At 43.2% G+C, this 25435-nt stretch overlaps 1 protein-coding gene across 1 annotated transcript; it reads right to left on the bottom strand.

Moving 5' to 3' along the window:
- Positions 1–1646: 1646 nt before the first annotated feature.
- Positions 1647–24869, bottom strand: LOC138981827 (probable G-protein coupled receptor AH9.1). The gene is made up of 6 exons (XM_070354904.1): positions 24712–24869; positions 18858–20075; positions 13608–13833; positions 12626–12835; positions 10126–10161; positions 1647–6341 (listed from the first exon to the last, which is right to left on the bottom strand). The coding sequence occupies exons 2-6, from the start codon at positions 19235–19237 to the stop codon at positions 6018–6020; spliced, it is 1176 nt and encodes a 391-aa protein (XP_070211005.1). The 5' UTR covers positions 19238–20075; positions 24712–24869; the 3' UTR covers positions 1647–6017.
- Between the last annotated feature and the right edge of the window lie 566 nt (positions 24870–25435).

The following is a 25435-nucleotide window of genomic DNA, read 5'->3' as shown; positions in this document are numbered from 1 at the left end:
AAAGTGAAGTTTGAAGTAAAGAACGTGGGCACTACAGTACACAAACTCATCAGCAACCACTACTCCATAATGAGAAAGCTTTTAGTTGCTAATGAGATTTAATCAGATTTATCAAATGTCTCGTATTTCTCTGGAGAGAGGGTGAGATTTCTCTGGAGAGAGAGAGAGAGAGAGAGAGAGAGAGAGAGAGAGAGAGAGAGAGAGACAGACAGACAGACAGACAGACAGACAGACAGACAGACAGACAGACAGGCAGACAGACAGACAGACAGACAGACAGATAGACAATGAGAGATAGATTTATTAACGAGGGGGTTACAAAAATAAGGTTGGTCTACGGCTGTCGGATATTGGCCTGGGCTTTGAGCAAAATGCCGAAAATAACTTCAAATTGCTGAAACACTGGTCGTTATTTTGGAAGAACTGCCAAACTTTGTGATAAGTTGGGGGACAGACCCCCTTAACCTTTGCAACACAAACTTTGATTTTAGCAAATTTGCCGAAAAGAATAAATACCAGCAACAGCCATCTAGGTAACTTTTCTCATATTTCTTGAGAGAGAGAGAGAGAGAGAGAGAGAGAGAGAGAGAGAGAGAGAGAGAGAGAGAGAGAGAGAGAGAGAGAGAGAGAGAGAGAGAGAGAGAGAGAGAGAGAGAGAGAGAGAGAGAGAGAGAGAGAGAGAGAGAGAGAGGGTAGAGAATATTTGTATGATGCGCCGTAATAATTTCATATTGACGTAATATCGTAAGCTCATCTTATGGTTCCAGCCAGAAGATCTTAAGTTCCTTTATTGCCCTTTTTGCAGGGAAGGACACTTAACTCTAAATGAAATGTGCAGGATCAAGACTGCATTACGCTGTATCTGGACATTGTTTTTGTTTGTTACCTAGCTCGTTTATGACGCCATAAATGAAAACTCTTGAAAATAATGACAAACTGTGTTGGATTTTGTAATTAAAAAACCAACAATAGTCGAACTGGAATGACAAATAACGAGAATATCATGAATGCCGAACTCATTGACAAAGATAAAACAGAACTCTTGCAAACCCAAATAATGAACGTGCAAATGAGGAGAAATGCACATCCTAATTGTTCTTGCTTATATTGCAGTGAGTGTGAGAGAAAACAGTCGCTTTAAAACGGAACATACAATGTACATTTTTCTGCTTTGGGTGCAATGCTCTTTTTGTAAAAATGCAGTGTATCGGGATCGCTGAACCAGAGGTGTGGTGTTTGCATGAATCATTGTTGGGCTTTTTAAAACAAAATACTGCATGTGTAGACTAAAAGATCGAAGACAACACGAATGGTCACACAAGAACAGGAACACACACACACACACACACACACACACACACACACACACACATACACACGCGCGCGCGCACGCACACCAGACATACACATGCACGCACGTAAACAAACCACACACACACACACACACACACACACACACACACACACACACACACACACACACACACACACACACACACGCACACATACTAAGACACACACACACGCACTCACACCAGACATACACTCGCACGTACGTTAACACACACACACACACACACACACACACACACACACACACAGAGCCAGGCACACACACACACGCATTAGAACAAACGTCCATGGAATGTTGTCAAAATTACAACAATTTAATCACAACGTCATTTGAGCACAATACGCAAACATGAACTTGAACCATAATTGATAAATGCAATTATACAACGTATTTTAAAACAATGTTTTTACATTATGCCGATTAAATCACAATGTCATTTGAGCACAATAATATACGCAAAGTTTAACTTGTACATTTTTCTTTTGATAGAATGACACGGGATTAGACATCAACACTCCACAGACAAGAAAGATGAGTTATTGGAAATCTCGTGTTTATAGACAAAACTACAGTCCAAACTAAAGTGTTCCGCGTTTGAACACCGTTTCTGTAACCAGTTTTGGAGACAGTGTGACATAGTGCACAATTCTACCACCACAATTAGCAAATATCTATGGTAAGCAATAGTGTTCAACCGAAACACTCATGTTTATCACATGTGCTATCTTAAACCCCCCCCCCAACGCACGACAGCTACCATCAACTGTCAAGGCCTGAACAGGTAGTCATTTTCCGCCTGAGAACAGGGCACAACAGAATGCAACAACACCTGCACAAAAAACTGTGGAGACGCAGAGCAGGATGCAGCCCACATCCTGCAGGACTGCAGGAATCTCCAGCCCCTGAGGAGAGAGATCTGGACCAGGCCGGTGCCCCTTCATGAGAAGCTGCATGGACCTGTGGAGGCTCTTCATAAGACCACCAGCTTCATAACCAGAGCTGGACTCCAAGTTTAGCATTGGCGAACGACAAGAAGATCACATGTGCTATGTTTGCTAGTAGAATTATGTACTACATGTATATCTCACTGTGTTCAAAACTGGTTACAAGAAGTGTGTTCAAAAGTGAAACGCTTAAAAGTTGAGAGAGCAACTTCCTATGTGGTCCCAAATAATTCTGTTTTACTATACGTCACTCTGTTTTCTGAGAAAAATATGTTTAAATACATAGAAAAAACACTTTTTGTAGTGCGTCGATAGGCCGTTGGTGTCTGAAAAGGACGGACAAACAACTGATAATAAACATAGGTATATATGATCTTATCTAATAATGATGTACTTCTGTATTAAGAAATCAAAAAAACAAATAGACTGCCAACGTTCCAAAATTCAAAATAAAAACAAGAAAAATATGTCATTGGAACCTTTAATTTGTGAGAAAAAAAACTCCGTTAAGTTTACTTATCTTCGACAAGAAAATAATCTTATCTGACAAATTGTCCATAAACTCGCTCAGAAGACACAATAGAGACAATATTATGTCGGATAAGTTTATTTTTTTTATTATAAGTGTTTGTCTATCTGCCTTTCTTGTTGTTTTGATTCTGTATTAAGATAATGACCACAAGGCTGGACCTAGGCTAGTGTATGAGAGGCAGGGACTTCAAAGATAAAGCAAGGGTACAGGGGCTAGCCAAGCTGGGGGATCTTCCCCCAATATGCTGTTGAAATTTAGCATTTGACACGGGTATTGGGAGTCTCTCCTTGAGAGAAAAAAGGTACATTTCCCAGGTAAGGGGGGGGGGGGGGGGGGACTTTCGGAACCAAGGAAACCCGGCCCTCCCCCTTAATTCAGCCCTGCAGCAGAAAATGAACTTTGCTGAATTAAGCGTTGTATCTTCGATCTCAGAATGCCAGAAGTCTATGAATTAATGTTCCAATAATTAACCTTTCCTGTTGTTTCATGACTGATTTTGGAGCGTTTTCAGTGTCCCTTTCGATTGTGTTCCCAAGGGTAAACAAGCATTGAGCATTTTACAGCACAGAAAAACAACGTGCAATACATCAAGATGTATACAAGCAGGCAATGATATTTTACCTTTTAATGACGCATGATCAATCTTTCTATTCATCCATCCGTCCTTTCATCCATCAAACACTGAGAAACCAATTCATCTGAAAGACAATCACGTGAGTTAAATGTGGGCTTAGCTAACGCTGTATACACCAAGTAAATTAATCTGTTAACCTGAATGAGTCATCAAGGCAAGTCAACAAATTAGGCAAGAACCATCATTGTGGACAATTAACCCACAAACAACCACATACTCCCACGCAGACACCTACACACACATAAACACAGACACACACACGCACGCGATCATGCACTCCCCCCCCCCCCCCCGCACACACAAACTCACATCAAAGTTTACCATGTATTCTTATCGATTCAACATTGAGGTAAGGCCGGAATCAAACTCACCCCATCACCCCATCTTAAAACAAGCTGTGGTTACTGCAACGCCGGTGTAACACGAGAAAATTACTCTCACGAGGTTTTTTACTCCGGAGTAAACATTTCGTACGAAAAAGTTACTCCCTTTACGAAAAAAGCACTCCCCCATTTCACGAGAAAATTACTCCCCAAGACAGGTGAGTTCCGAGTAAACATTTCGTACAAAAATGTTACTCCCCTGACGAATAAATAACGAATAAATTACTTCACCCCAACACGAGAAATTTAACTTCCCATGCCAGGTGTACGAAATTTTTACTCCCTTGTCCCCTGTTAGTCTTGGTGGTGGAAGGGGTGGAAGGAGGGTAGCGCGACATTCGTGTGCGCGAGATCACTTATTGGCATTATTCCTTCGCCCGCATCCCATTTTTGCGTACGAGATTTTTACTGGAAGTAAAAAAAATGGGGAGTAAAAATTTCGTGGAGGGAGTAATTGTTTCGTGCCTTGGGGAGTTCTTTTTTCGTACGAAAAGTGTACTCGGAGTAAGAATTTCGTACGAAATATTTACTCCGGAGTAAATTTTTCGTGGAGTAAAAATGTCGTAAAAATGTCGTGTTACACCGGGCCTCTTGACAGACCCAGAGCCACATCTTGCAGTCCGTCTGTACCTACAGCTTTACAGATCCAGCTCACGTATCATTCACAATTTCAGTCCGTCTGTACTTACAGCTTTACAGATCCAGCTCACGTATCATTCACAATTTCAGTCCGTCTGTACTTACAGCTTTACAGATCCAGCTCACGTATCATTCACAATTTCAGTCCGTCTGTACCTACAGCTTTACAGATCCAGCTCACGTATCATTCACAATTTCAGTCCGTCTGTACTTACAGCTTTACAGATCCAGCTCACGTATCATTCACAATTTCAGTCCGTCTGTACCTACAGCTTTACAGATCCAGCTCACGTATCATTCACAATTTCAGTCCGTCTGTACCTACAGCTTTACAGATCCAGCTCACGTATCATTCACAATTTCAGTCCGTCTGTACCTACAGCTTTACAGATCCAGCTCAATGAGCACTCACAATCTACACACCTTCCAGTCCCGCCTGGTGGCTGCAATGTTTGGCCTGCTGACAGGACTTGGTGCTGCAATCCTAAATCTGATACCCTTCTCTATCCACTTCTTTATGTCCAACATACTGTCATCAGACTACAGATCTCCAAGCTTACTCTGGAGCCGGTCTCATGGACTCGCGGTGGTCACACTGACAATCGTCACCCGACTGCGGTTGTCCGAATGCCATACTCTGATGGGCAGCACTGTTATTGGGCTACTCCCCGCTCGGAGAGGCACAGTTGTCTGACTGAAATCCCCCAATTCGTCTGCAGTTGACCGACTGTAATGATGGCCCATTAAACCGGCCGAAGGTCACTGCTGTGCCACGGCTGATGGCAGGGGGGCTTGGTGCTACAGTGACATGTCACACAATACAGATCTTCGATCTGACATGTCACACACACTACAGATCTTCGAGGTGACATGTCACACACACCAATACAGATCTTCCGGCTGACATGTCACACATAACTACAAATCTTTCTGCTGACATGTCGCACATACCTACGTACAGATCTTTCTGCTGACATGTCGCACATAACTACAGATCTTCCAGCTGACATGTCGCACATAAATACAGATCTTTCTGCTGACATGCCACACATAACTACAGGTCTTCCAGCTCACTTTGGTCACTGCCATACCACGCTCAGGACTCATGTGACGAGTTCTGAGTTCCTGAGTCCATACCACGCCTGGTGACAGGCAGACTTGATGCTACAGTGACATGTCACATACACCACTACAGATCTTCCAGCTGACATGTCAAACACACACACTACAGATCTGCCAGCTCACGCTGGTCACTGCCATGCCACACCTGATGGCAGGCAGACTTGATGCTACAGTACTAGTGACATGTCACACACACACGTACTACAGATCTTCCAGCTCACTCCGGTCACTGCATGTCATGCCACGTCTGATGGCAGGCTGACTTGATGCTACAGTGGCATGTCACAGACTACATATCTTCCACCCGACACGTCACACACATTACAGATCTTTCCAGCTCACTCTGGTCACTTGCTGCTACAGTGACATGTCACACATACTGATCTTCCCGTTGACAAGTCACATGTCACTACAGATCTTCCAGCTCACTCTGGTCACTGCCATGCCACGCCTGGTGGCAGGCGGACTTGATGCTACAAGTACAGGAGCGACAGGCGAGGAGTCGCAGGAAGTGGTGTCTGAAGCGCCGAGCTGTCAAGAAGTACAGGTAAAAGTTGACCGCGTGGGTTGAATCGACGAAGACGAAGGCCAGCTGTCGCAGGAGGAACTTGACCGCGTTGCTGTGCGTGTAGCCCTGGGCCGTTGACCAGTAGGGCTCGGTCAGCATGTAGATACAGATGGGGAAGGTCAGCAGGACGAAGCAGCCCGTGGCAGCCAGTAGCATCAGGTTGACCTGAAGCACACACAGTAATGGTGACGGTCGTGAGGTTATTGAGGCGATGCGTGTTTGAGGGCATGATGGTTCAGTGAGTCCGGGGAGGAATGAGGTGATGGCGGTGGGGGGTAGAGGATGAGAGAGAGAGAGAGAGACAGATCAAATCAAATCAAATCAAATCAAATTTTATTTTACGAGGGTTGTGGCATAAGCAATATAAACGAGCTTCTTTTCAACCAGCCCTCGCCCAGAGAGGGACTATTCTAATTTTAAATACATATATTTATACAAACGTAAAACAATTACAAAAGATAAGCTTGACAGTAAAAAAAAAAAAAAAAAAAAAAAAAAAAAAGGCAGAAAAACTACACAGAGAGAGAGAGAGAGAGAGAGAGAGAGAGAGAGAGAGAGAGAGAGAGAGAGAGAGAGAGAGAGAGACAGAGACAGAGAGAGAGAGAGAGAGAGAGAGAGAGAGAGAGAGAGAGAGAGAGAGAGAGAGAGAGAAAGAGAGAGTGAGAGAGAGAGAGACAGACAGAGAGTGAGAGAGAGAGAAGGAGAGAGAGAGAAGGAGAGAGAATTGCATTGTTTTGAACTTTATTTTTCGAGGTTGACAGAATGATCGTGCACACATACTCGTATGTTTTTTTTAAATTATTTTTTTAACTCGTATGTTGTTTTATCTGGCCCTCACCGATTAAGAGGCATCGTTATATCAATACACGTAAAACATCAAAGTTAATTTTTGAATTGTAATAAATATCTTTATTTTAATAACTAGTATAATGTATGTAACTTGTTGTGCGTTTGCAAAGTGTTTCTACTTTTCTGACCAAGACAAACCCACTATTATCACTGTTTAGCCCCAAGACGTTATGGCAATCAACATCCGTGACATCCTGATCTTTTAATAACAGTGTCGGAAATCTCGTGGTTAGTAGCATGCATTTAGTTTTATTAGGGTTCAGTGACATAGCATAAAGATAAGATAATAATAATAATAATAATAATAATAATAATAATGGTATTTATAGGGCGCAAATCCTAAAATAGTTCTAAGCGCCTTACAATCTTAAATATAATAATCTTAATAACAGCAACAATACACAACATAAGCGCCTTAAATCAATCTTAAATATAATAATCTTAAGATACAGGATAAGATTACATATAGACCTGTAAAGGTTACCCTCATGGAAATTCGGGCAGCTTTCTCACTTGGGAAAACGAGCTGCCATGCGTACAGTACGGCGCTTCCCATTTTCTTCTTTTTTCTGCATGCGTGTATTCATGTTTCCAAGCCCTGAGACTTTCGCTGTAAACTTGGGTTCTTTATTGTGCGCATGCGTGCACACGGGGATGTTTGGACACCGAGGAGAGTCTGCACAAAGTTGACTCTGGGAAATAAATCCCTCGCCGACCGTAGGGATAGAACCCAGGCCGATACTGACAACCTGTTTGAAGCCAACTCCGCTACCGACTGAGCTATTTCCCCGTCCTATGGTTTAGTTCTGACAATTCATGCAATCGATCAATACCTTCTCGGAGGATCGCTGGTTTAATTAGATCAATTGTTGACTTGAGTGATTAGTAGTAACATCTGAAAATGCTCTTTAAAATAACAGTAGGTTATTATAATGCATAAACATCGTATTGGAACAGGCATAAAACTTTGTGATGCTCCAAAACGTACAGATTGTTTGCAAGAGTATGACTGATCAAGATAAGTAAATTGCTGTCTCTCTGTGAGAAAAACAACAACCTTTAAATTGTTAACGGAAATGGTTACCAGTCCATATATCTTAATATGTTTGATAAGGAGTTCATGCTGATAATCTTAGGAATGTATTTTCAAAATGCGAAAGTTTGTGTTTATTGGTAAGTTTTGTCAAAAGAAAGAGAGAGAGAGAGAGAGAGAGAGAGAGAGAGAGAGAGAGAGAGAGAGAGAGAGAGAGGGAGAGGGAGAGGGAGAGTGGGACAGAGAGAGGGGAAGAGAGAGAGAGAGACAGAGAGAGAGAGACAGAGAGAAACAGAGACAGAGAAAGAATGAGAGAGAGAGAGAGAGAGAGAGAGAGAGAGACAGACAGACAGACAGACAGACAGATAGACAGAGAGAAGGGGGGGGGGGGGGGAGAGAGAGAGAGAGAAATAATCAAAAGAACACAAAAACAAAGAGAACGAATAACTGAAAACAATACCAGCACCACGGGACTATACACAAAGCATCAGAATACTAATCTGATATGAGCAAAGACGGCGGCAAAAAGTCGGAGATACAAAAAGTGAAGAATACGCCAGTTGAGCACCCACAATACCGCACATGCAACAGAACTTGTACACTGAAAAAGGCCCACATATAATGTTCCCAACACACGAACAAGCACACTTTGTATGAAAGTCCACAATGCATGATATACAGGGTGACCCAAAATGAGCGCAGCCCATAAAAGTACTCACAACTGCTACAAATGTGAATGGATTGAGTTTATTTTTAACACACATCAACGTAAGATGATAACAATTAAGTTCGAAAAGTTGGAGTCATTTCGGTTGGGTGGTCCACATGTTAGCGACGTTGAGGGATATGCTCCAAATGTCCACCGCGTTGACGGAGACACTCCTGAATGCGCCGTGCAAAATTGTCCACCTGACCTTAACCCCCCCCCCCCCCCGATTTCTATTTGTGGGGTTATTTGAAAGACCACGTCTATGAGGACAACCCCAAGACAATCATGGACTTGAAAGCTGCAATAACAACAAAGATCGTAGGATTCCAGGGGCAGAGTGTGTCCGCGTGGTGGACAATTATGCACGGCGCATTCAACGCGGTGGACATTTGGAGCATATCCTTCAACGTCGCTAACATGTGGACCACCCAACCGAAATGACTCCAACTTTCCGAACTTAATTGTTATCATCTTACGTTGATGTGTGTTAAAATTAAACTCAATCCATTCACATTTGTAGCAGTTGTGAGTACTTTTATGGGTTGCACTCATTTTGGGTCACCCTGTACTTGAATAAAGACATAAATGTCGATAACATTATATTCTGCTGTAGCTATAGGTAAGCATGGTTCACAATTCAGAAAGCTACAATCACGTGCAAAACAAATCGGTACCCGATGTCTGGAATGAGTAGCTGTTTGGTTAATGTCTTTCTGATCAGCTGGGCGAGCTTCAGCAAAATTCATGAATGCAAAAAATGCATGCGGATCAGAACGAGAATACAAAGGCCAACAAAAACAGTAAAGAACTCGGACACACAGTTTTTTGTGCCGTTGCAAGCTCTGATAAATAAATGTTCTGATTCATGGAGCTTTATAGATTTACTAGCAATACAATTTTAAAGCCTAACAGTGTGCAAAAAGCGTAAACAAAAATCAACTGATTGAAGCAACATTTTAAACCCATCATGGTATCGTGAGATCCACAAACAAAGACAAAACTTGCACCAATACCGAAGCCAACGCATGTCAACTAGACAAAAGACAAGCCAAATAGGAAGGGACGTTTACAGAGAGAGAGAGAGAGAGCCAGGAAGATAGCCACAAGAACTCGACGTTAAAGGCTGTCCTTTAAATTGAGCCCAAAGTCGACTTCGCGAGGCCTGTTGACCAAACGTGCAGTGCCAAAGCTCCGTGGAGCCAGCTTCAAGAAGTAGACTTCGCGAGGTCTGTTGACCAAAAGTGCAGTGCCAAAGCTCCGTGGAGCCAGCTTCAAGAAGTAGACTTCGCGAAGTCGACTTCGCCCAATTAATTCGAGTCTTAAGGACAAGACTTTAGCACTGGCCAGTTTAACGTTACCTGTGTTTGGATGGCGTGAAGATTTCTGTGTGGCCGCTGCCGAAGAAAAGAAAATTGAAATGAAGGACAGAAAGATACGCTTGCGCGGGCTGCAGCTCTGTTTCCTTGTTTGGTATATAGTTAATATTGTAGAAGGAAAACGCCTGTGTTTATCATATATGTCTTAGGTTGGATCCTACAGTTGTCTAATGTCTTGTGTTCACACGACGCAATCATAAGTGAATTTAGTTTAACAGGACACTGTCGATCTACTGATTACACGTTGGCACTATCGAATGCAATATCGAGACTATACTGTGCATTAAACAAACAAAAAAGAAACCGACAAACGTAACGAAACAGAACAACAAAATAGAACAGATGATAACAAAACAAAACTTAAAGAAGATAAGACAATAATGGCAAAGAAAAACAAAGGCATTCCTCAATAATGTGTGGTACATTTACAACTTTAAATATTAATTGAGCCATACGTAGTATTAGCGTATCGTCTAGTAAAGTCTTTTACAGGAAAATAAATATAAACTTCAAAGAAAAGTGCCTTTCAACTGTATGAAATCGAACACTCGATCGCTGCCATTTATGTTTTAACATGAGTGTTTTGTTCGAATGAAATTTGCAAGAAAAGCACAAACGAGGACAAAAAGGCCTTTTGTTTTAGTCAAGTTCAAGTTCAAGTTTTATTAGTCAATAACCCATGGTTTCTTTAAACCAAAACACTACAGAAAAGACGATGTTCGGAAATAACTCTGTCAAGTTTGTATTGGCTGTGGAAGAGTTGCTTAGCTTTGTTTCCATAGAAACACTGAGGCAAGCCTACAATGTCAAGTGTAGCGTGCCTCAGTGTTTCTTTGGAAAAGCAAGGCAAATAAGGGAAAGCAACTCTTCCACAACTCATACCCCCACCCCCCTCCCCCCAGTTATTTCCGGAATACGTCTATTCAAACACGCCTGTTATATAAAAAAAAAATTAAAAACAAAAACAAAAAACCTAAACCGGAGCGCCGAGAAAGCTGTTGGTGTTGCAGGTGTCAACGTGTCTCTCAACGGTCTAAACTTCTCTACAACGAAAATCAACAACATTCAAACAATTAATTAAAAAAAGAAAAAGAAATGTTACTCCATGGAATGTTTAATTACAGACAAAGGGAACACTCAGTCACTAGAACCTCGCTCTATTCATCTTTATTTATTTATTTATATGGGAGATTTATATAGCGCTTGACGTTCTCTAAGCGCTTTACATATTAATTTCTGCCGTGTGAGATGGACTTTTTTACACAATATATCACGCATTCACATCGGCCAGTAAATCTCAAGCCATTACGGCGAATAAAATGATTACTTTTCACGGCCTATTATTCCAAGTCACACGGGTATTTGGTGGACATTTTTTGTTTTATCTATGCCTATACATTTTTGCCAGGAGAGACCCTTTTGTCAATCGTGGGATCTTTAACGTGCACACCCCAATGTAGTGTACAACTTTAAAGTTGACGAACAAGACACACAACAGATAAATAACAAAGAAAAGGCGAACACTTAGCTTCGAATGACGTGTTTGGTCATTTTCTTTCACCGTCATCTAAGAAGGAGCAAGCACAAAAAGAGTCCAACCTTTCATTATTATTATATTTGTCTGATGTGTATCTTGATCGTCCTCTGTACAGATCGAGGTTCGGGCCAATCCTTCTGTTTGTCTGTTGTGTATGTAACCGAGTGCCGTAACACTACGATCACCTCGGGAGGCGAAGTGCAATCAAACAGGATTGAAAATGTTAGGGCTAATTTCTTAGCCCTATAAAAACTGTTATGCAAACCCGAAGGTTTCCATGAACATACAGACAATCGGAAACCACCAGACCCCATCACAAACAGAATTCCACAATCCACCTGTGTTGACTTAAAGGCCAACAACTCGGGTGCAGAGTCTGCTGTGAAAGGAGCGGTAGCCTCCCCTGTCACATGTATATATCTTGTTCGTCCTTGGTAAAGATCGACAGATCGATGTTCTGGTCAATCTTTCTTTCTTAATATAATTTAACTTTCCATGAACTAACCTTTCGGGTTTTTTATTCTTGATTTTGACCTGAGAAATAAAGGAAAGTAAGCGCTTTAAATGCATACTGCATGTGCAATAGAGTAAATGAGAGCTGATGCGGATCGCGGAATCAATCTCCTTTCACCTGAGAGAATAACAAGCATTGAAATGTTGTTTTTGTCCATTTCAATGCTCTCAGATGCCAGGAGACTGCTTCCGCATAACCCTTATTACTCTATTACACATGTCGTATGCACTGAGAGCGCTTACTTCCCTTTGTTTATCAGATCTTCAAACAGCGCTCTGCCACACTTGTTTAAGATTTTCTTTAAGCATTAAAATAAACAAGCGATTTTTATCACTTTGATTTTGGACCAGTAGTAGTCTATATCGTTTCAATTTTAGACCGTAAACAGCAGGGTTTTTTGTTTGACGCGTGAAATAGTCCGAATGTCAAACCTGTCTCTGCAGGGAGTTGTCGTGGCAGTTCTGGCTGACGGGCAGAAGCTTGATGTTGCGCATGACGCTGCGCACTTTGAGCGAGCTGCGGATCTGACGCGCGATCATGAAGTTGAAGACAGTGAGCAGACAGAAGGGAAGGAAGGCGTAGAGAGCGGCCAGCACCCAGTAGTACACGCCGTTCATGAAGCGGGCGTAATCCGCCTTGTACTGGTGGGTGGGACATAAGTAAGACACAAGTTAGACAAAAGTGAAGTAGAAGTAAGAAACAGGAAAGAAAAAACATAAGACACACGTAAGACACAAGTAAGTCACACGTAAGAGACAAGTAAGGCACACATGATAATTATACAAGTAAGACACAAGTAAGACATAGGTGAGACACACGCGAGACACGATAAGACGGAACAGTTTATTTGGATTATAAAGTCGGGTCAATAGTCTTTTGTCATTGTAGGGGGCCCGGGTAGCTCAGGTGGTAGAGCACTGGACTTGTGATCGAAAGGTCGCTGGTTCGAATCCGGGCCGGGACGGACACGGGTCAACTTTATGTGCAGACCCAGAGACGGTATCCATCTCCCACCCCCGTGTCACCACAATGGCACGTTAAAGATCTTGGTCATTCTACCATAAGTGCAGATGGCTGACACCACCTAAACACGCATACATCAAAAGCCGTGATGGCGTAAAAACTCGAATCGTATAAACCAATTCATGTCCAATATAGGCAATTAAGACCTGACGGACAATAAGCCCCTTAAAATTTGTTTTTTTACTTTGTCATTGTTACTGATGACGCAATGCTTGTCAGTATCTGTCGTCTCAATCTTGTCGTCATCGTCGTTCCTGTTGTCGTTATCATCGTTGTCGTCATCATCATCATCATCATCATCATCATCATCATCATCATCATCATCATCATCATCATCATCATCATCATCATCATCATCATCATCATCATCATCATCACCGCCACACTCACCTGACACTGTAGGGTGGCAGCAGTGACGGTCTCGTTGGTCCACAACAGCGGCATGTAGATGAGGGCAATGACGACGCCAACGACGACGAGAACCATGACGACCTTGTGAGCGTTGCAGCCGCTGTGCATGGTCATCTTGAGGGGAAAGCGAACCGCCGCAAAGCGTTCCAGCGCCATGAAGACCAGGATCCAACTGCTATAGGCTGACGTCCAGCTGCCAAGAAACCTGTGGAACAACACATAATGTTCGGATAACTAAATACCAAAGGATCGGTTAACAATCATTCCCTTCTAGGCAAGTTAGGATACCTATATCAACGTATTGGTTAACACTAATACATGTGTACGAGTACAGAATATAGGATCCAAGTACCATTAGTCCTTGGCCAATGTGCACGACATATTTGCCGCTGTGTTGGATAGGCTGAAATTAAGATTTGTAGTAATTTCAACGAATCAGACCCCGCGGTTCGTTTTCTCCCGTTTGGGTGGCATCCACTTTCGGTTCATGCACCTCAGTGTGGTACGCGTAATATATGGTAATAATTAGTTGGAGATAACAACTATCACACAATGTTGGGTTACTTGTTGCCTTTTATGTCAGGGCTTGCTGAGACCATAACAGACTGAATTGTTGTGCATTAATTAACTAGTAACTAGTAAGACTACAGATGACCTTGTAATGGATTTGAAAGTACGCTGAGACCATAACAGACTGAATGGTTGTGCATTAACTAGTAAGACTACAGATAGCCTTGTAAGGGACTTGAAGCTGAACCGAGACAATGCAAACACTATGAGAACTGGCAGGAAACTGTCAAGTGTCACTGAGTCAGTGTGTGAAGTGTCCATTTTATAGCACTAAAAGCCGCAAGCCTTGTAATCCTGCTAAGTTATTTTCCTCTGAATTGCACCCTTCACCTCTTCGCCTGTAACATTGACCCTTGATGGGGAAGAGTTCAACTCATGGTGCAAGGACGAATATATGTGATCAAGGTGTGGCGGTTTCACAAGTTAGCTATAGACACTTCAAGGAAACCACTGCTTTTAAGGTTATAATCTCTTGCATTGGGAGGTAGATATAGTTTCCCTGAAACTCCGGACCTCAGAGAAGAGAGAGAGAGAGAGAGAGAGAGAGAGAGAGAGAGAGAGAGAAAGAGAGAGAGGCAGGCAGGCAGAGAGAGAGAGAGAGAGAGAGAGAGAGAGAGGAGAGAGAGAGAGAGAGAGAGAGAGAGAGAGAGAGAGGAGAGAGAGAGAGAGAGCCAGCTAGGGAAATGATGAATGTGGGCTTGAGCATAAGGTATCAATTTTATCGTTGAAGATTATTACCCCATCGGTCTAGCCTGTCAGAATTTATGCGAAATAAAGCCACGTATTAGATGGAAGGATACTGACCTAATTTCGGTGCCACAGTTAAACACGATACTGTTAGCTCGTGCTGCTAAAATGACGTGAATGTGTAGGCCATATTTCATAATTATACCGTGCGTTTTGTGTGTGTGTACCGTCCTAGTAAACGATCATTTACATCGCCACAGTTCTGTCAGGAGTTTACATGCGATATGAGATATGCTTTTTTTGTCATGTCCACCATCATTAATAGGGTTCACATCCACTTCGCCCCATTTCCCTTTCGCCCCAAGATTTCGGGCATTTCGCCCCACTTAGTTTTTACTCCCATCGCCCTAAAGTGTTTACCCCTTCGTCCTAAAGTTTTTACCCCTTCGCCCCAGCCTTGCAAATTCGTCCCAAGTGACCAAGGTCATTTAGCCCCATGACTACCCACTAAAGCTAAAGAAAAATAGGGATAGAGTGAGTGAGAGAGATACTCGTGTGTGTGTGTGTGTGTGTATGTGTGTGTGGGGGGGGGTTCTTGAAACTCCGTGATGCAAAATGAGGTTCCGGTCTGGTAAAGACGAGTCGAGGTTGGAGACTTTAGACCGGTGTAACACGAGAAAATTACTCCCACGAGATTTTTACTCCGGAGTAAACATTTCGTACGAAAAAGTTACTCCCTTTACGAAAAAAGCACTCCCCCATTACACGAGAAAATTACTCCCCAAGACAGGTGAGTTCCGAATAAACATTTCGTACAAAAATGTTACTCCCCTGACGAATCAGTAGCGAATAAATTACTTCACCCCAACACAAGCAATTTAACTTCCCATGCCAGGTGTACGACATTTTTACTCCCTTGTCCCCTGTTAGTCTTGGTGGTGGAAGGGGTGGAGGGAGGGTAGCGCGATATTCGTGTGCGCGAGATCACTTATTGGCATTATCCCTTCGCCCGCATCCCATTTTTGCGTACGAGATTTTTACTGGAAGTAAAAAAAATGGGGAGTAAAAATTTCGTGGAGGGAGTAATTTTTTCGTGCCTTGGGGAGTTCTTTTCTTGTACGAAAAGTGTACTCGGAGTAAGAATTTCGTACGAAATATTTACTCCGGAGTAAATTTTTCGTGAAGTAAAAATTTCGTGTTACACCGGGATAAACAGTACCCTCAATGAAGACGCCTGTTTTGTGGAGGCAAGAATTGCTCGCTTTGCAAGACATCGAAGTATATGAAACGATTTTGTCATTAGCTTGGCAAGAACTAAACACGACTGATCGATACCGACAGACTCGTCTGCGCTTGCCTGTAACAGCATTGAACAGCCAATCGGATTGGTAACTGAAGGTACCATTTCTCCTTGCCTAGCGAGCACCTCCAAGACATGCTCGCCTACTTTCGCGAAACCTAGTTTCCTTCGCGGCGAGAAGTCTACATGAAATGCTTCTCCTTCGCGCCCCACTCGTCAAATATCTCGGCTGAGAAACGGGGGACGGTTTATCCCGGAATAAAGGGTCTATAAACTCGACTCCTACATACCAGCCCAGCACTCTTCTTCTCTACTTCATAAAACTTGCGCCATGTTTAAATTGCATTTGTCTTTAGAGAGAGTGAGTGAGAAAGAAATTTCGCTCCAAGATTTCGGGCATTTCGCCCCACTGAGTTTTTACCCCTTCGCCCCACATTTTTTACCCCTTCACCAAAAAGATTTTACCCTTTCGCCCCAAGCCCGGGGCGATATGGCTTGGGGCGAAAGGGAAATGGGGCGAAAGAGAAATGGGGCGAAAGAGAAATGGGGCGAAAAAGAAATGGGACGAAAAGGGTGGATACCATTAATTGTAGTGTATTTTGTATTGTTTTGGTCACGTTATAGGAGCTTTTGTTTGAGCTCGAGCCCTACTTGTTTACTTTTAATTGTTTCATGTTTTGTATTTTGAATAAAACTTGGTTTACTAAAACACAATAAGATGTTTGGTGGCTTGTTGTCAGACCAGCTTTCTTGTCGGTCCGAGGGGAGTATATCGTCTTCTGTTTCATCTTCATCGGCCGAAGTCGGAGCTCGAGGCTGAATGTTTACAATATTTGTCCTCAGAAACACGAACCCAAAGCCGCAATGCGTCCACATATTAAACAAACTGCCTGATTGGCTTTTACATCGACAACACCCGTTTTACCTGAAGCTCAAACCACTCCACTACTTGGATTTGTCACATATGAACTTGTTTTTTGGTTAACCAGCTTGTTGTGAATGAAAGATCGTGAAAATGATGACAAATTCTGTTGGTGTAACTGTCACGACTTAACTCACTGTCTCCCAGGTACGGATATATCCGTACCCACTGATATGGCTCTATCTGACCAGGTACGGAAAGTCCGCTCAGACTGTTAGCTTGAGTCGCTTCCTGTAACGTCCATCTAACGCCTGCATTCCAGCGTGTTGATACACAGTTACTACACAGTTACTACAATTCTGAGTGACCTGCTGCAGCACAACTGGTCTCGGCTAATACAAACTTGGTCAACATAGGTAGGGTAGAAAGTGTTAACAAGGGATATACTATATATAATATGAACATGACATGACTGAACTGCGACACACCCTTCCTCCTCTCCCCCCTCCCCCTCCCCCTCTCCCCCCCCCTCCCCGTGTAACTGTCAGGACACTGTGTCACCGAATAAACAGACGCTCTGTTGCTCTCTCAACAGCTGGGATCTACTGTGCCTCTAAATTGACCCATTACATCGGCTAAATACTCGTGTCTAAAACTCGGTCGTTTACATTACACGATATTTCGTTCTGGGTGTGTTCATCCGTGTTGTTTGTTGTGATAAATATGTTATCGACATGCTAATTATTAGCTGAAGTGCATGAGCAATGTAGCGTGTTTTGCAGCGCATTTGTGTACATTGTTCAATTACAATTAGTCTTGTCGTCAATTGTGTACGGACGTGTTTTTGTTTGCAAGCATAATTTAATGTTACGAGAATTCGTACACCGACAGCCAAAGATAGGAATTGCTGATATTTGTATCTGCTCTATTTCTGAATTTGTGGTTGTGGTTGTGGTTGTTGTTGTTGTTGTTGTTGTGTTGTTGTTGTGTTGCTGTTGTTGTTGTGTTGTTGTTTTTGTTGTTGTTTTATGATTACTGGAGGAGGTTACAAAAACCTATTGTCTGTCATATTTGTGTTGTATCTAAATGTTCGTTGTTGTCGTTGTTGGTGTTTGTGCGGCTTGACGTCAATGCTCAGAAGTATAACTCATTACACAGCATCAAGAGGCAATAAGCAAACACAAATATGCAGAGAAAAAAAGCATTCACAAGCCCCCCCCCCCCCCCTTACAATTTACATGTGTAAATCTACTACCGAAAGTCTCGACCAAAAAAACAGGTTTAATAAAGCAAGCCATGCATAAAGGACAGGCAATCTGACTGTCGTAATAGGACTGACAGCTGTGTCGAGCGCCCCATGCATGAATCAATTAAAACAACACTTATTTTCAATTCATTGTGGTGGAAAAAACATCCCCTAGGCAGTTATATTGCAAATATTCACCGCAACACGAACATAAAATTGGTCAGACAAAAAAAAGACAGACAGAGAAAGACAGACAGAGAGACTGACAGCTGGGCAGACAGAGAGACAGACAGGCACACACACGCACATACACAACTTAACACACACACACACACACACACACACCCACACACACCCACACACACGCACACACACACACACACAAACACACACACAGGTGGTACAGCAACACACTTAGCTGAGTATACAGCAGCCAGTATCTCCCATGTTCACTTGGTGAACGATCAGCTGGTAGTAGAGCAGCTTGACCAGCTTGACCCCCCATTCACACACACACACACACACATACACACACACACACAGGTGGTACAGGAACACACTTACCTGAGTATACAGCAGCCAGCATCCCCCATGTCCACCTGGTGAACGATCAGCTGGTAGTGGAGCAGCTTGACCAGCAGGGCCAGCGAGTCCATCACGGCCAGCAGAACCACGAAGACGGGGAAGGTGCCGATGGACCGCATCCTGAAGATGGTTACCATTGCAGCGCAGTTGCCTGGGAAACCGAGCGCAAAGAGCACCCACAGGTAGTACTTGTTGATGACCAGGGCGGCGGCGAAGAGGTTCTCCGTCTCGGAGAGCTCCTCCGGCGTCATGACGGAGTAGAGGTCGTCGTCGTTGTCCATGGTGGTGTCCAAGGAGGTCGTGACGCCCGCCATGCCACTGACGTTGAGGGCGTAGAGAGGCGAGGGCGTGCCGGCCATGGCTTGGGTGTTGTGGTTGTGGCGGCAGTCTTGTTTTTTGACTGTGGTTGTTGTTGTCTCGTCGATTTTGTTTCGTGAATGGGGTTGTCGCGATCTTGGCGGTCTTGTCTTGTGAGTGGTGTTGTCGCGATCTTGGCGGTCTTGTCTTGTGAGTGGGGTTGTCGCGATCTTGTCTTGTGAGTGGGGTTGTCGCGATCTTGTCTTGTGAGTGGGGTTGTCGCGATCCTGGCGGTCTTGTCTTGTGAGTGGGGTTGTCGCGATCTTGTCTTGTGAGTGGGGTTGTCGCGATCTTGGCGGTCTTGTCTTGTAAGTGGGGTTGTTGTCTCGGCAGTATTGTCTTGTGAGTGGATTCAACACAAGTAACGGCAGTGTTTCAGTAAACAAGTCAATTAGCTACTGCAAGACAATACGTGGACGCGGTTACAAGCAAAGCACTTGGCTGAAGTCATTGGATCGGTCGTCGTGTCTTTTGCTGAGTATGGGCCACCGCTACTTCCTTCACGATGACGACGAGAAAGAAGTAGAAAGTCAGTTTTGGAAAAAGGTTGGGAAGCAGTTCGCACATTACCTACTGTAACCAACACAACATTTTTTTGAATGTTTCTACGAGTCTTGTCCAGGTGATTGAATAATACACAAGTAAAAGAAAAAGGAATGTTACTTTGCCTTTGAGTTATGTTGTTTTGACTATTCACAACAATGGTGATGTTACTAAATAAAGTTGTGTTGGCTTTGCGGCTAGCCTCCAAACTTGTAATACATTGACGAACACTGTTGACTTTTCCCACATCAAAAGCCAGTGTCCTTGTTTTTGTGAAGGCTCCGAGGTGTCAGCGACCTGAGTAAATAACAGAAATACAACAACATTAGATGGGAAGGTTAATAGAAATGGAACCGAAATGTCTCTGCTATTGGTTTAAACCAAATGTCTTTGCTATTGAAAGGTTAATAAAAATGAACTGAAATGTCTTCGTTACAGATAACAATCTCGTCAAAAAAGACATAATTCAATGTATTATTGACGCCAACACCATTCGGCATGGTACTCTGGTTGCTTTGATCACACACGATTGTTTTCGTAAACCATATGAACGCAGTGCGGACAAAAGCCACACACAGACACAAACGCGCGCACACACACACACAGACACAAACGCGCGCACACACACACACACACACACACACACACACACACACACACACACACACACACACACACACACACACACACACAGATCGACTATCCCTTAACCAGTAATTGCCGTAAAGTGACAGTCTCATTGTCACCGTCCTGTATCTGTGAATAGAAGTGATAAATACAATGTGTTATTTCTCATTCTTGTGCAGGGGGGCAAATACATATCTTATTCGCCATCACTACTACCAGCTGTAATTGAAGCCACTTTGGCAAAATGTCTGCTTCGGGAAAGTAGGCAATCACGGAGAATTGGCACTCAACATTAGGAATAATGAAACGAAACAATGTGGAAAAATAATAATCAAGATATACAGAATTTGATATTTTTAAAGAGTCAAGGATACAAATCATATTAATATCAAACGCTAGTGTGTGTGTGTGTGTGTGTGTGTGTGTGTGTGTGTGTGTGTGTGTGTGTAATGGTGTGTGTAAACGTGCGTGCGTGCGTGTGTTTGTGTGTGCGTACGTACGTGCGTGCTTGTGTGTGTGTGTGCGTGCGTACGTACGTGTGGGTATCTGGATTGTTACGTTGAAGGGCCGATAAGGCGTATGCGCAACGGGTAGGTGTGTGTGTGTGTGTGTGTGTGTGTGTGTGTGTGTGTGTGTGTGTGAGTGTGCGTGTGTGTGTACCCCCGTTTCCACAGGTTTGGTTGCCTAAATCACCATAAGGCAATCATCCACACGTGGATGGCAACCTAAACTCTGGATGGCAACCTAATTGTGTGGATGGTCGCTTCATTTAACACCGTTAAATTGACTTTTTTGACGGAAAGAATGTCATAACAATGTTCAAAATGACATTCTTTCCGTCCTCTATAGGCGACGAAATAGGTCAAATTTTGTGCATTTTTTAGTGCAAAATTCTTCGATGCCGGAGCGAGTACTGCACCCAGTGCTGTTGTAGTGCAAGTGCACTAGAAAGGCACTGCACCCAGTGCCGCCTCTTAGGTAACCATCCACACTTTAGGTGCGTGTGTGTGTGTGTGTGTGTGTGTGTGTGTGTGTGTGTGTATAAAGTGATTCCGAGAAAACTACTTAACCGATCTACATGAAACTTCACATGAGAGTTCCTGGGTATGATATCCCCAGAAGTGTTTTCCATTTGTTTGTTAAATGCCTTTCATGACGTCACATCTGGCTTTTTGTGAAAGTTGAGGCGGCACTGTCACGCCCTCATTTTTCAACCAAATTGATTGTAATTTTGATCAAGCAATCTTCGACGAAGTCCGGACTATGGGATTGCATTTCAGCTTGGAAGCATAAAAATTATTTAATTAGTTTGCTCATTAAAGTTGTCATTAAAATCCAATATTCAGAAGCAGATTAAAAAATGATTGCATTTAATCCCTCATCTTCTCCTGAATTTAAAAATATATAGATATGTTATGTTTACTTTAAAAATGTGTTCAAAATGAAAGAAAATAGGTTCAGTAAGTACTACGGTCGCATGCTTCGCAGAGACGGTTAGCCGAGACTATCGAAATGTAGTCTCGGCGATGACTGATTTGTGGTGCTGATCTTTTGGTTTGATCCCGACTGACTAAATGTTTTTATATCGCTTCACGCGACTTGTTTTTATTCTGAATGTTCGAACGTTGACGGTCTTTTTGTTTTTGAAATTGAGACTTGTGTTGTTTTCTCCGACACAAAGACACAAAGACCACATTACTTAATGCTGTTCTTAATTAAGCACAAAGTCTTTTACCATAAATTCCGTGTCAAAGCTTCGTCAAGCGAGCTTCGTTAAATAGACTGCGCGAAGTCGACTTCGCGCAATTCATATCAGGCTTTACCGAGACAACGGTGAACTGAACGTGCGTGTGAGTGCATACCTGTGTATACCTGTGTTTTGTTCAGTCGCTTTTTTTTGACACACCTTAAGAAAAGTGAATTTGTTGATTTTGCGGTTTTTGTATGTGTTTGTTGTCCGCTGATGGCTTCTTCAGAAGTCCCCTTAAACATAAGCAGTCACAATTAGTTATGATTTATATTTTAAGCTTTTCTCTGCCACTCACAAATCAGAAACAAACAGAAAAACAATTTGGTAGAAGTGCAAAGCACCTTCAGCCGAGGCATTGCATACCCCCAGCGCAGGATACATCGGCAATCTCTATCACACACACACACACACGCACCTAAAGTGTGGATGGTTACCTAAGAGGCGGCACTGGGTGTAGTGCCTTTCTAGTGCACTTGCACTACAACAGCACTGGGTGCAGTACTCGCTCCGGCATCGAAGAATTTTGCACTAAAAAATGCACAAAATTTGACCTATTTCGTCGCCTATAGAGGACGGAAAGAATGTCATTTTGAACATTGTTATGACATTCTTTCCGTCAAAAAAGTCAATTTAACGGTGTCAATTTAACCATAAGGCAACCATCCACACGTGTGGACGGAAAGAATGTCATTTTGAACATTGTTATGACATTCTTTCCGTCAAAAAAGTCAATTTAACGGTGTTAAATGAAGCGACCATCCACACAATTAGGTTGCCATCCAGAGTTTAGGTTGCCATCCACGTGTGGATGGTTGCCTTATGGTGATTTAGGCAACCAAACCTGTGGAAACATGGGTACACACACACACACACACACACACACACACACACACACACACACACACACACACACACACACACACACACCCCGCGACCCTCCTCTCGATTCCCCCTCTATGTTAAAGCATTTAGTCAAAACTTGACTAAATTTAAAAAGCAAGCATGGCAGGTTATTGAAACGTTTAATTAATGACAAAACAAAACGTTACGTTCACGGATTTTTGACCCAACGGTCTTTTCAGTGGAAAGACAGGCAAACACTAATACTACAGAAAATAAACATATCTGACAAATCGGCCAATATATTTGTCTGTCCGCAGTCCACATCAAAGACCGCCCCATTTCCCTTTCGCCCCATTTCCCTTTCGCCCCACTTCCCTTTCGCCCCATCAATTAAACGTTTTTTCTTCTTCTTCTTCTTCTGCGTTCGTGGGCTGAAACTCCCACGTACACTCGTGTGGTTTTTTTTTGCACGAGTAGAATTTTAATTGTATGACCGTTTTTTACCCCGCCATTTAGGCAGCCATACGCCGTTTTCGGAGGAAGCATGCTGGGTATTTTCGTGTTTCTATAACCCACCGAACTCTGACATGGATTACAGGATCTTTTTCGTGCGCACTTGGTCTTGTGCTTGCGTGTACACACGGGGGTGTTCGGACACCGAGGAGAGTCTGCACACAAAGTTGACTCTGAGAAATAAATCTCTCGCCGAACGTGGGGACGAACTCACGCTGACAGCGGCCAACTGGATACAAATCCAGCGCGCTACCGACTGAGCTACATCCCCGCCCGTTAAACGTTTCAATACCATACCTTTCTTGTTTTTTGAACGTAAGTCTCAATATCAATATCTTGTTCCGGTAAATGGAAAATGCACAGAACACAAACGGTCGGGACACTTTTCACGGTGCACGATACTGTAACGCAGTAGAAGTTAGACAGAATTTCTCTCCCTGAGTCATCGCCAATTCACATCTCTTCGTCACTGATAGCAACAACAGAACAATCAAAATCAAAACACACTTTCCACCTCTGAGTCATTGACAGTTCACAGGTATCTGTACAGGGGCGGATCACATCATTTTGAAGGGGGGGATTTCCAAATTTATTTTTGGGACAATTCGAGGACGCGAAGCGTTTATAGTTGAGGGCGCGAAGCGTTCGAACCTCCTAGGGGGATCCGGGGGCATGTACCCCTCCCCCCCCCCCTCCCCCGGAAAATGTTGATAAAAACATGAAAAATGGAGCCATCTAAGCCAAGAAACTTCCCCTGATACACCTCCCAAATAGTAAAATAAAGAAGACAAATTTGGATACAAACAAGGACAATTGGCCGATCTGGTGAAACCTGAGCCAACAAATTACCCAACTACTTTCCGAAACCGTCACTTAGAAGACAAAGGTTGTCCCCCGGGAAATTTTGACAAAGCTTAAGGAAAATGGAGCAATCTGGTGCATCTGAGCCATCAGTTTTTCTTTTTTTTCAAAAAAGAATTCTCGTTTTTTTTCATTTTTAAGCTGGGGGGGGGGGGGGGAGGGGGGGCGGAAACTCCAGAAACCCCCCCTGGATCCGACCCTGCTGTTCGTCACTGATAGCAACACAACACGAACATCAAACTCAAGACAAACTTTCTACCTCTGAGTCATTGTCAATGCACACGTTGCTGTTCGTCACTGATACAAACCACACAACAATCACAATAAAACAACACCTACTGTGTAAACTGCAGATACACAGACTGAACAAAACACACATATCAACACGTGAAAACGGGAACTCCAGAAGCACACACTGTTATTAGCAGACAGTAACGTGGCCACAACTTGTCACAGAGTCTGGCTGCACAGAATGACGGAGAGGTAAAAGCTCCCAACACCCATGCCGACGTGCTGAGCAACTAAAGCGCACAGCGCGAAATAAAGAGGTTTAAATACACGACCCTCAGCACCACCTGTCAGCACTGCACTGTCTGTCAGACTTCAACGTACAGCCCGCGCGGCGTGCATGGTGAATCTGTTTTTCAGCGATCGCCTTGGCGCCACAACATGATCCGCTGGCTTGACGTCAAAGGGATACCATTGATCTGAAACTAAGGAGGAGGGGGGGGGGGGGGGGGGGGAGTCTGTTGAATTTGACGAATTTAAAGAATCTGGGGAATCCACTGTACCTTGATCAAGACAGGGCTTAGGGACCTAACTCGGGTTAGTTTGTCCACCGCTCAATTTCAAACCACATACTTTTGATTCGGTCCCCAACATGGGATTTTTTCTCTCTCTCACGAAAGAGCGTAAAAGTAGACCATTTGACCAACAAAAATGGCCAACTTACAGAATGGTCATGCAAAAACTGTACACCAAATACAATAAATAAACAATCACAATAAAACAACACCTACTGTGTAAACTGCAGATACACAGACTGAACAAAACACACATATCA

The sequence above is a fragment of the Littorina saxatilis genome, linkage group LG12 (genome assembly GCF_037325665.1).
Source record: "Littorina saxatilis isolate snail1 linkage group LG12, US_GU_Lsax_2.0, whole genome shotgun sequence".
NCBI lineage: Eukaryota > Metazoa > Mollusca > Gastropoda > Littorinimorpha > Littorinidae > Littorina > Littorina saxatilis.
This window is presented reverse-complemented; position numbering and strand designations above follow the sequence as displayed.

Bases quoted from the DNA above. Each gene is read 5' to 3' on its own strand.
- LOC138981827 (XM_070354904.1), bottom strand. From the start codon at position 19,237: ATGGCCGGCACGCCCTCGCCTCTCTACGCCCTCAACGTCAGTGGCATG. The intron at 13,834-18,857 runs GTAAGTGTGTTC...GTTGTTCCACAG, and splicing joins GCTGGCTGCTGTATACTCAG to GTTTCTTGGCAGCTGGACGT. The intron at 12,836-13,607 runs GTGAGTGTGGCG...CCCACCCACCAG, and splicing joins CTGCCACCCTACAGTGTCAG to TACAAGGCGGATTACGCCCG.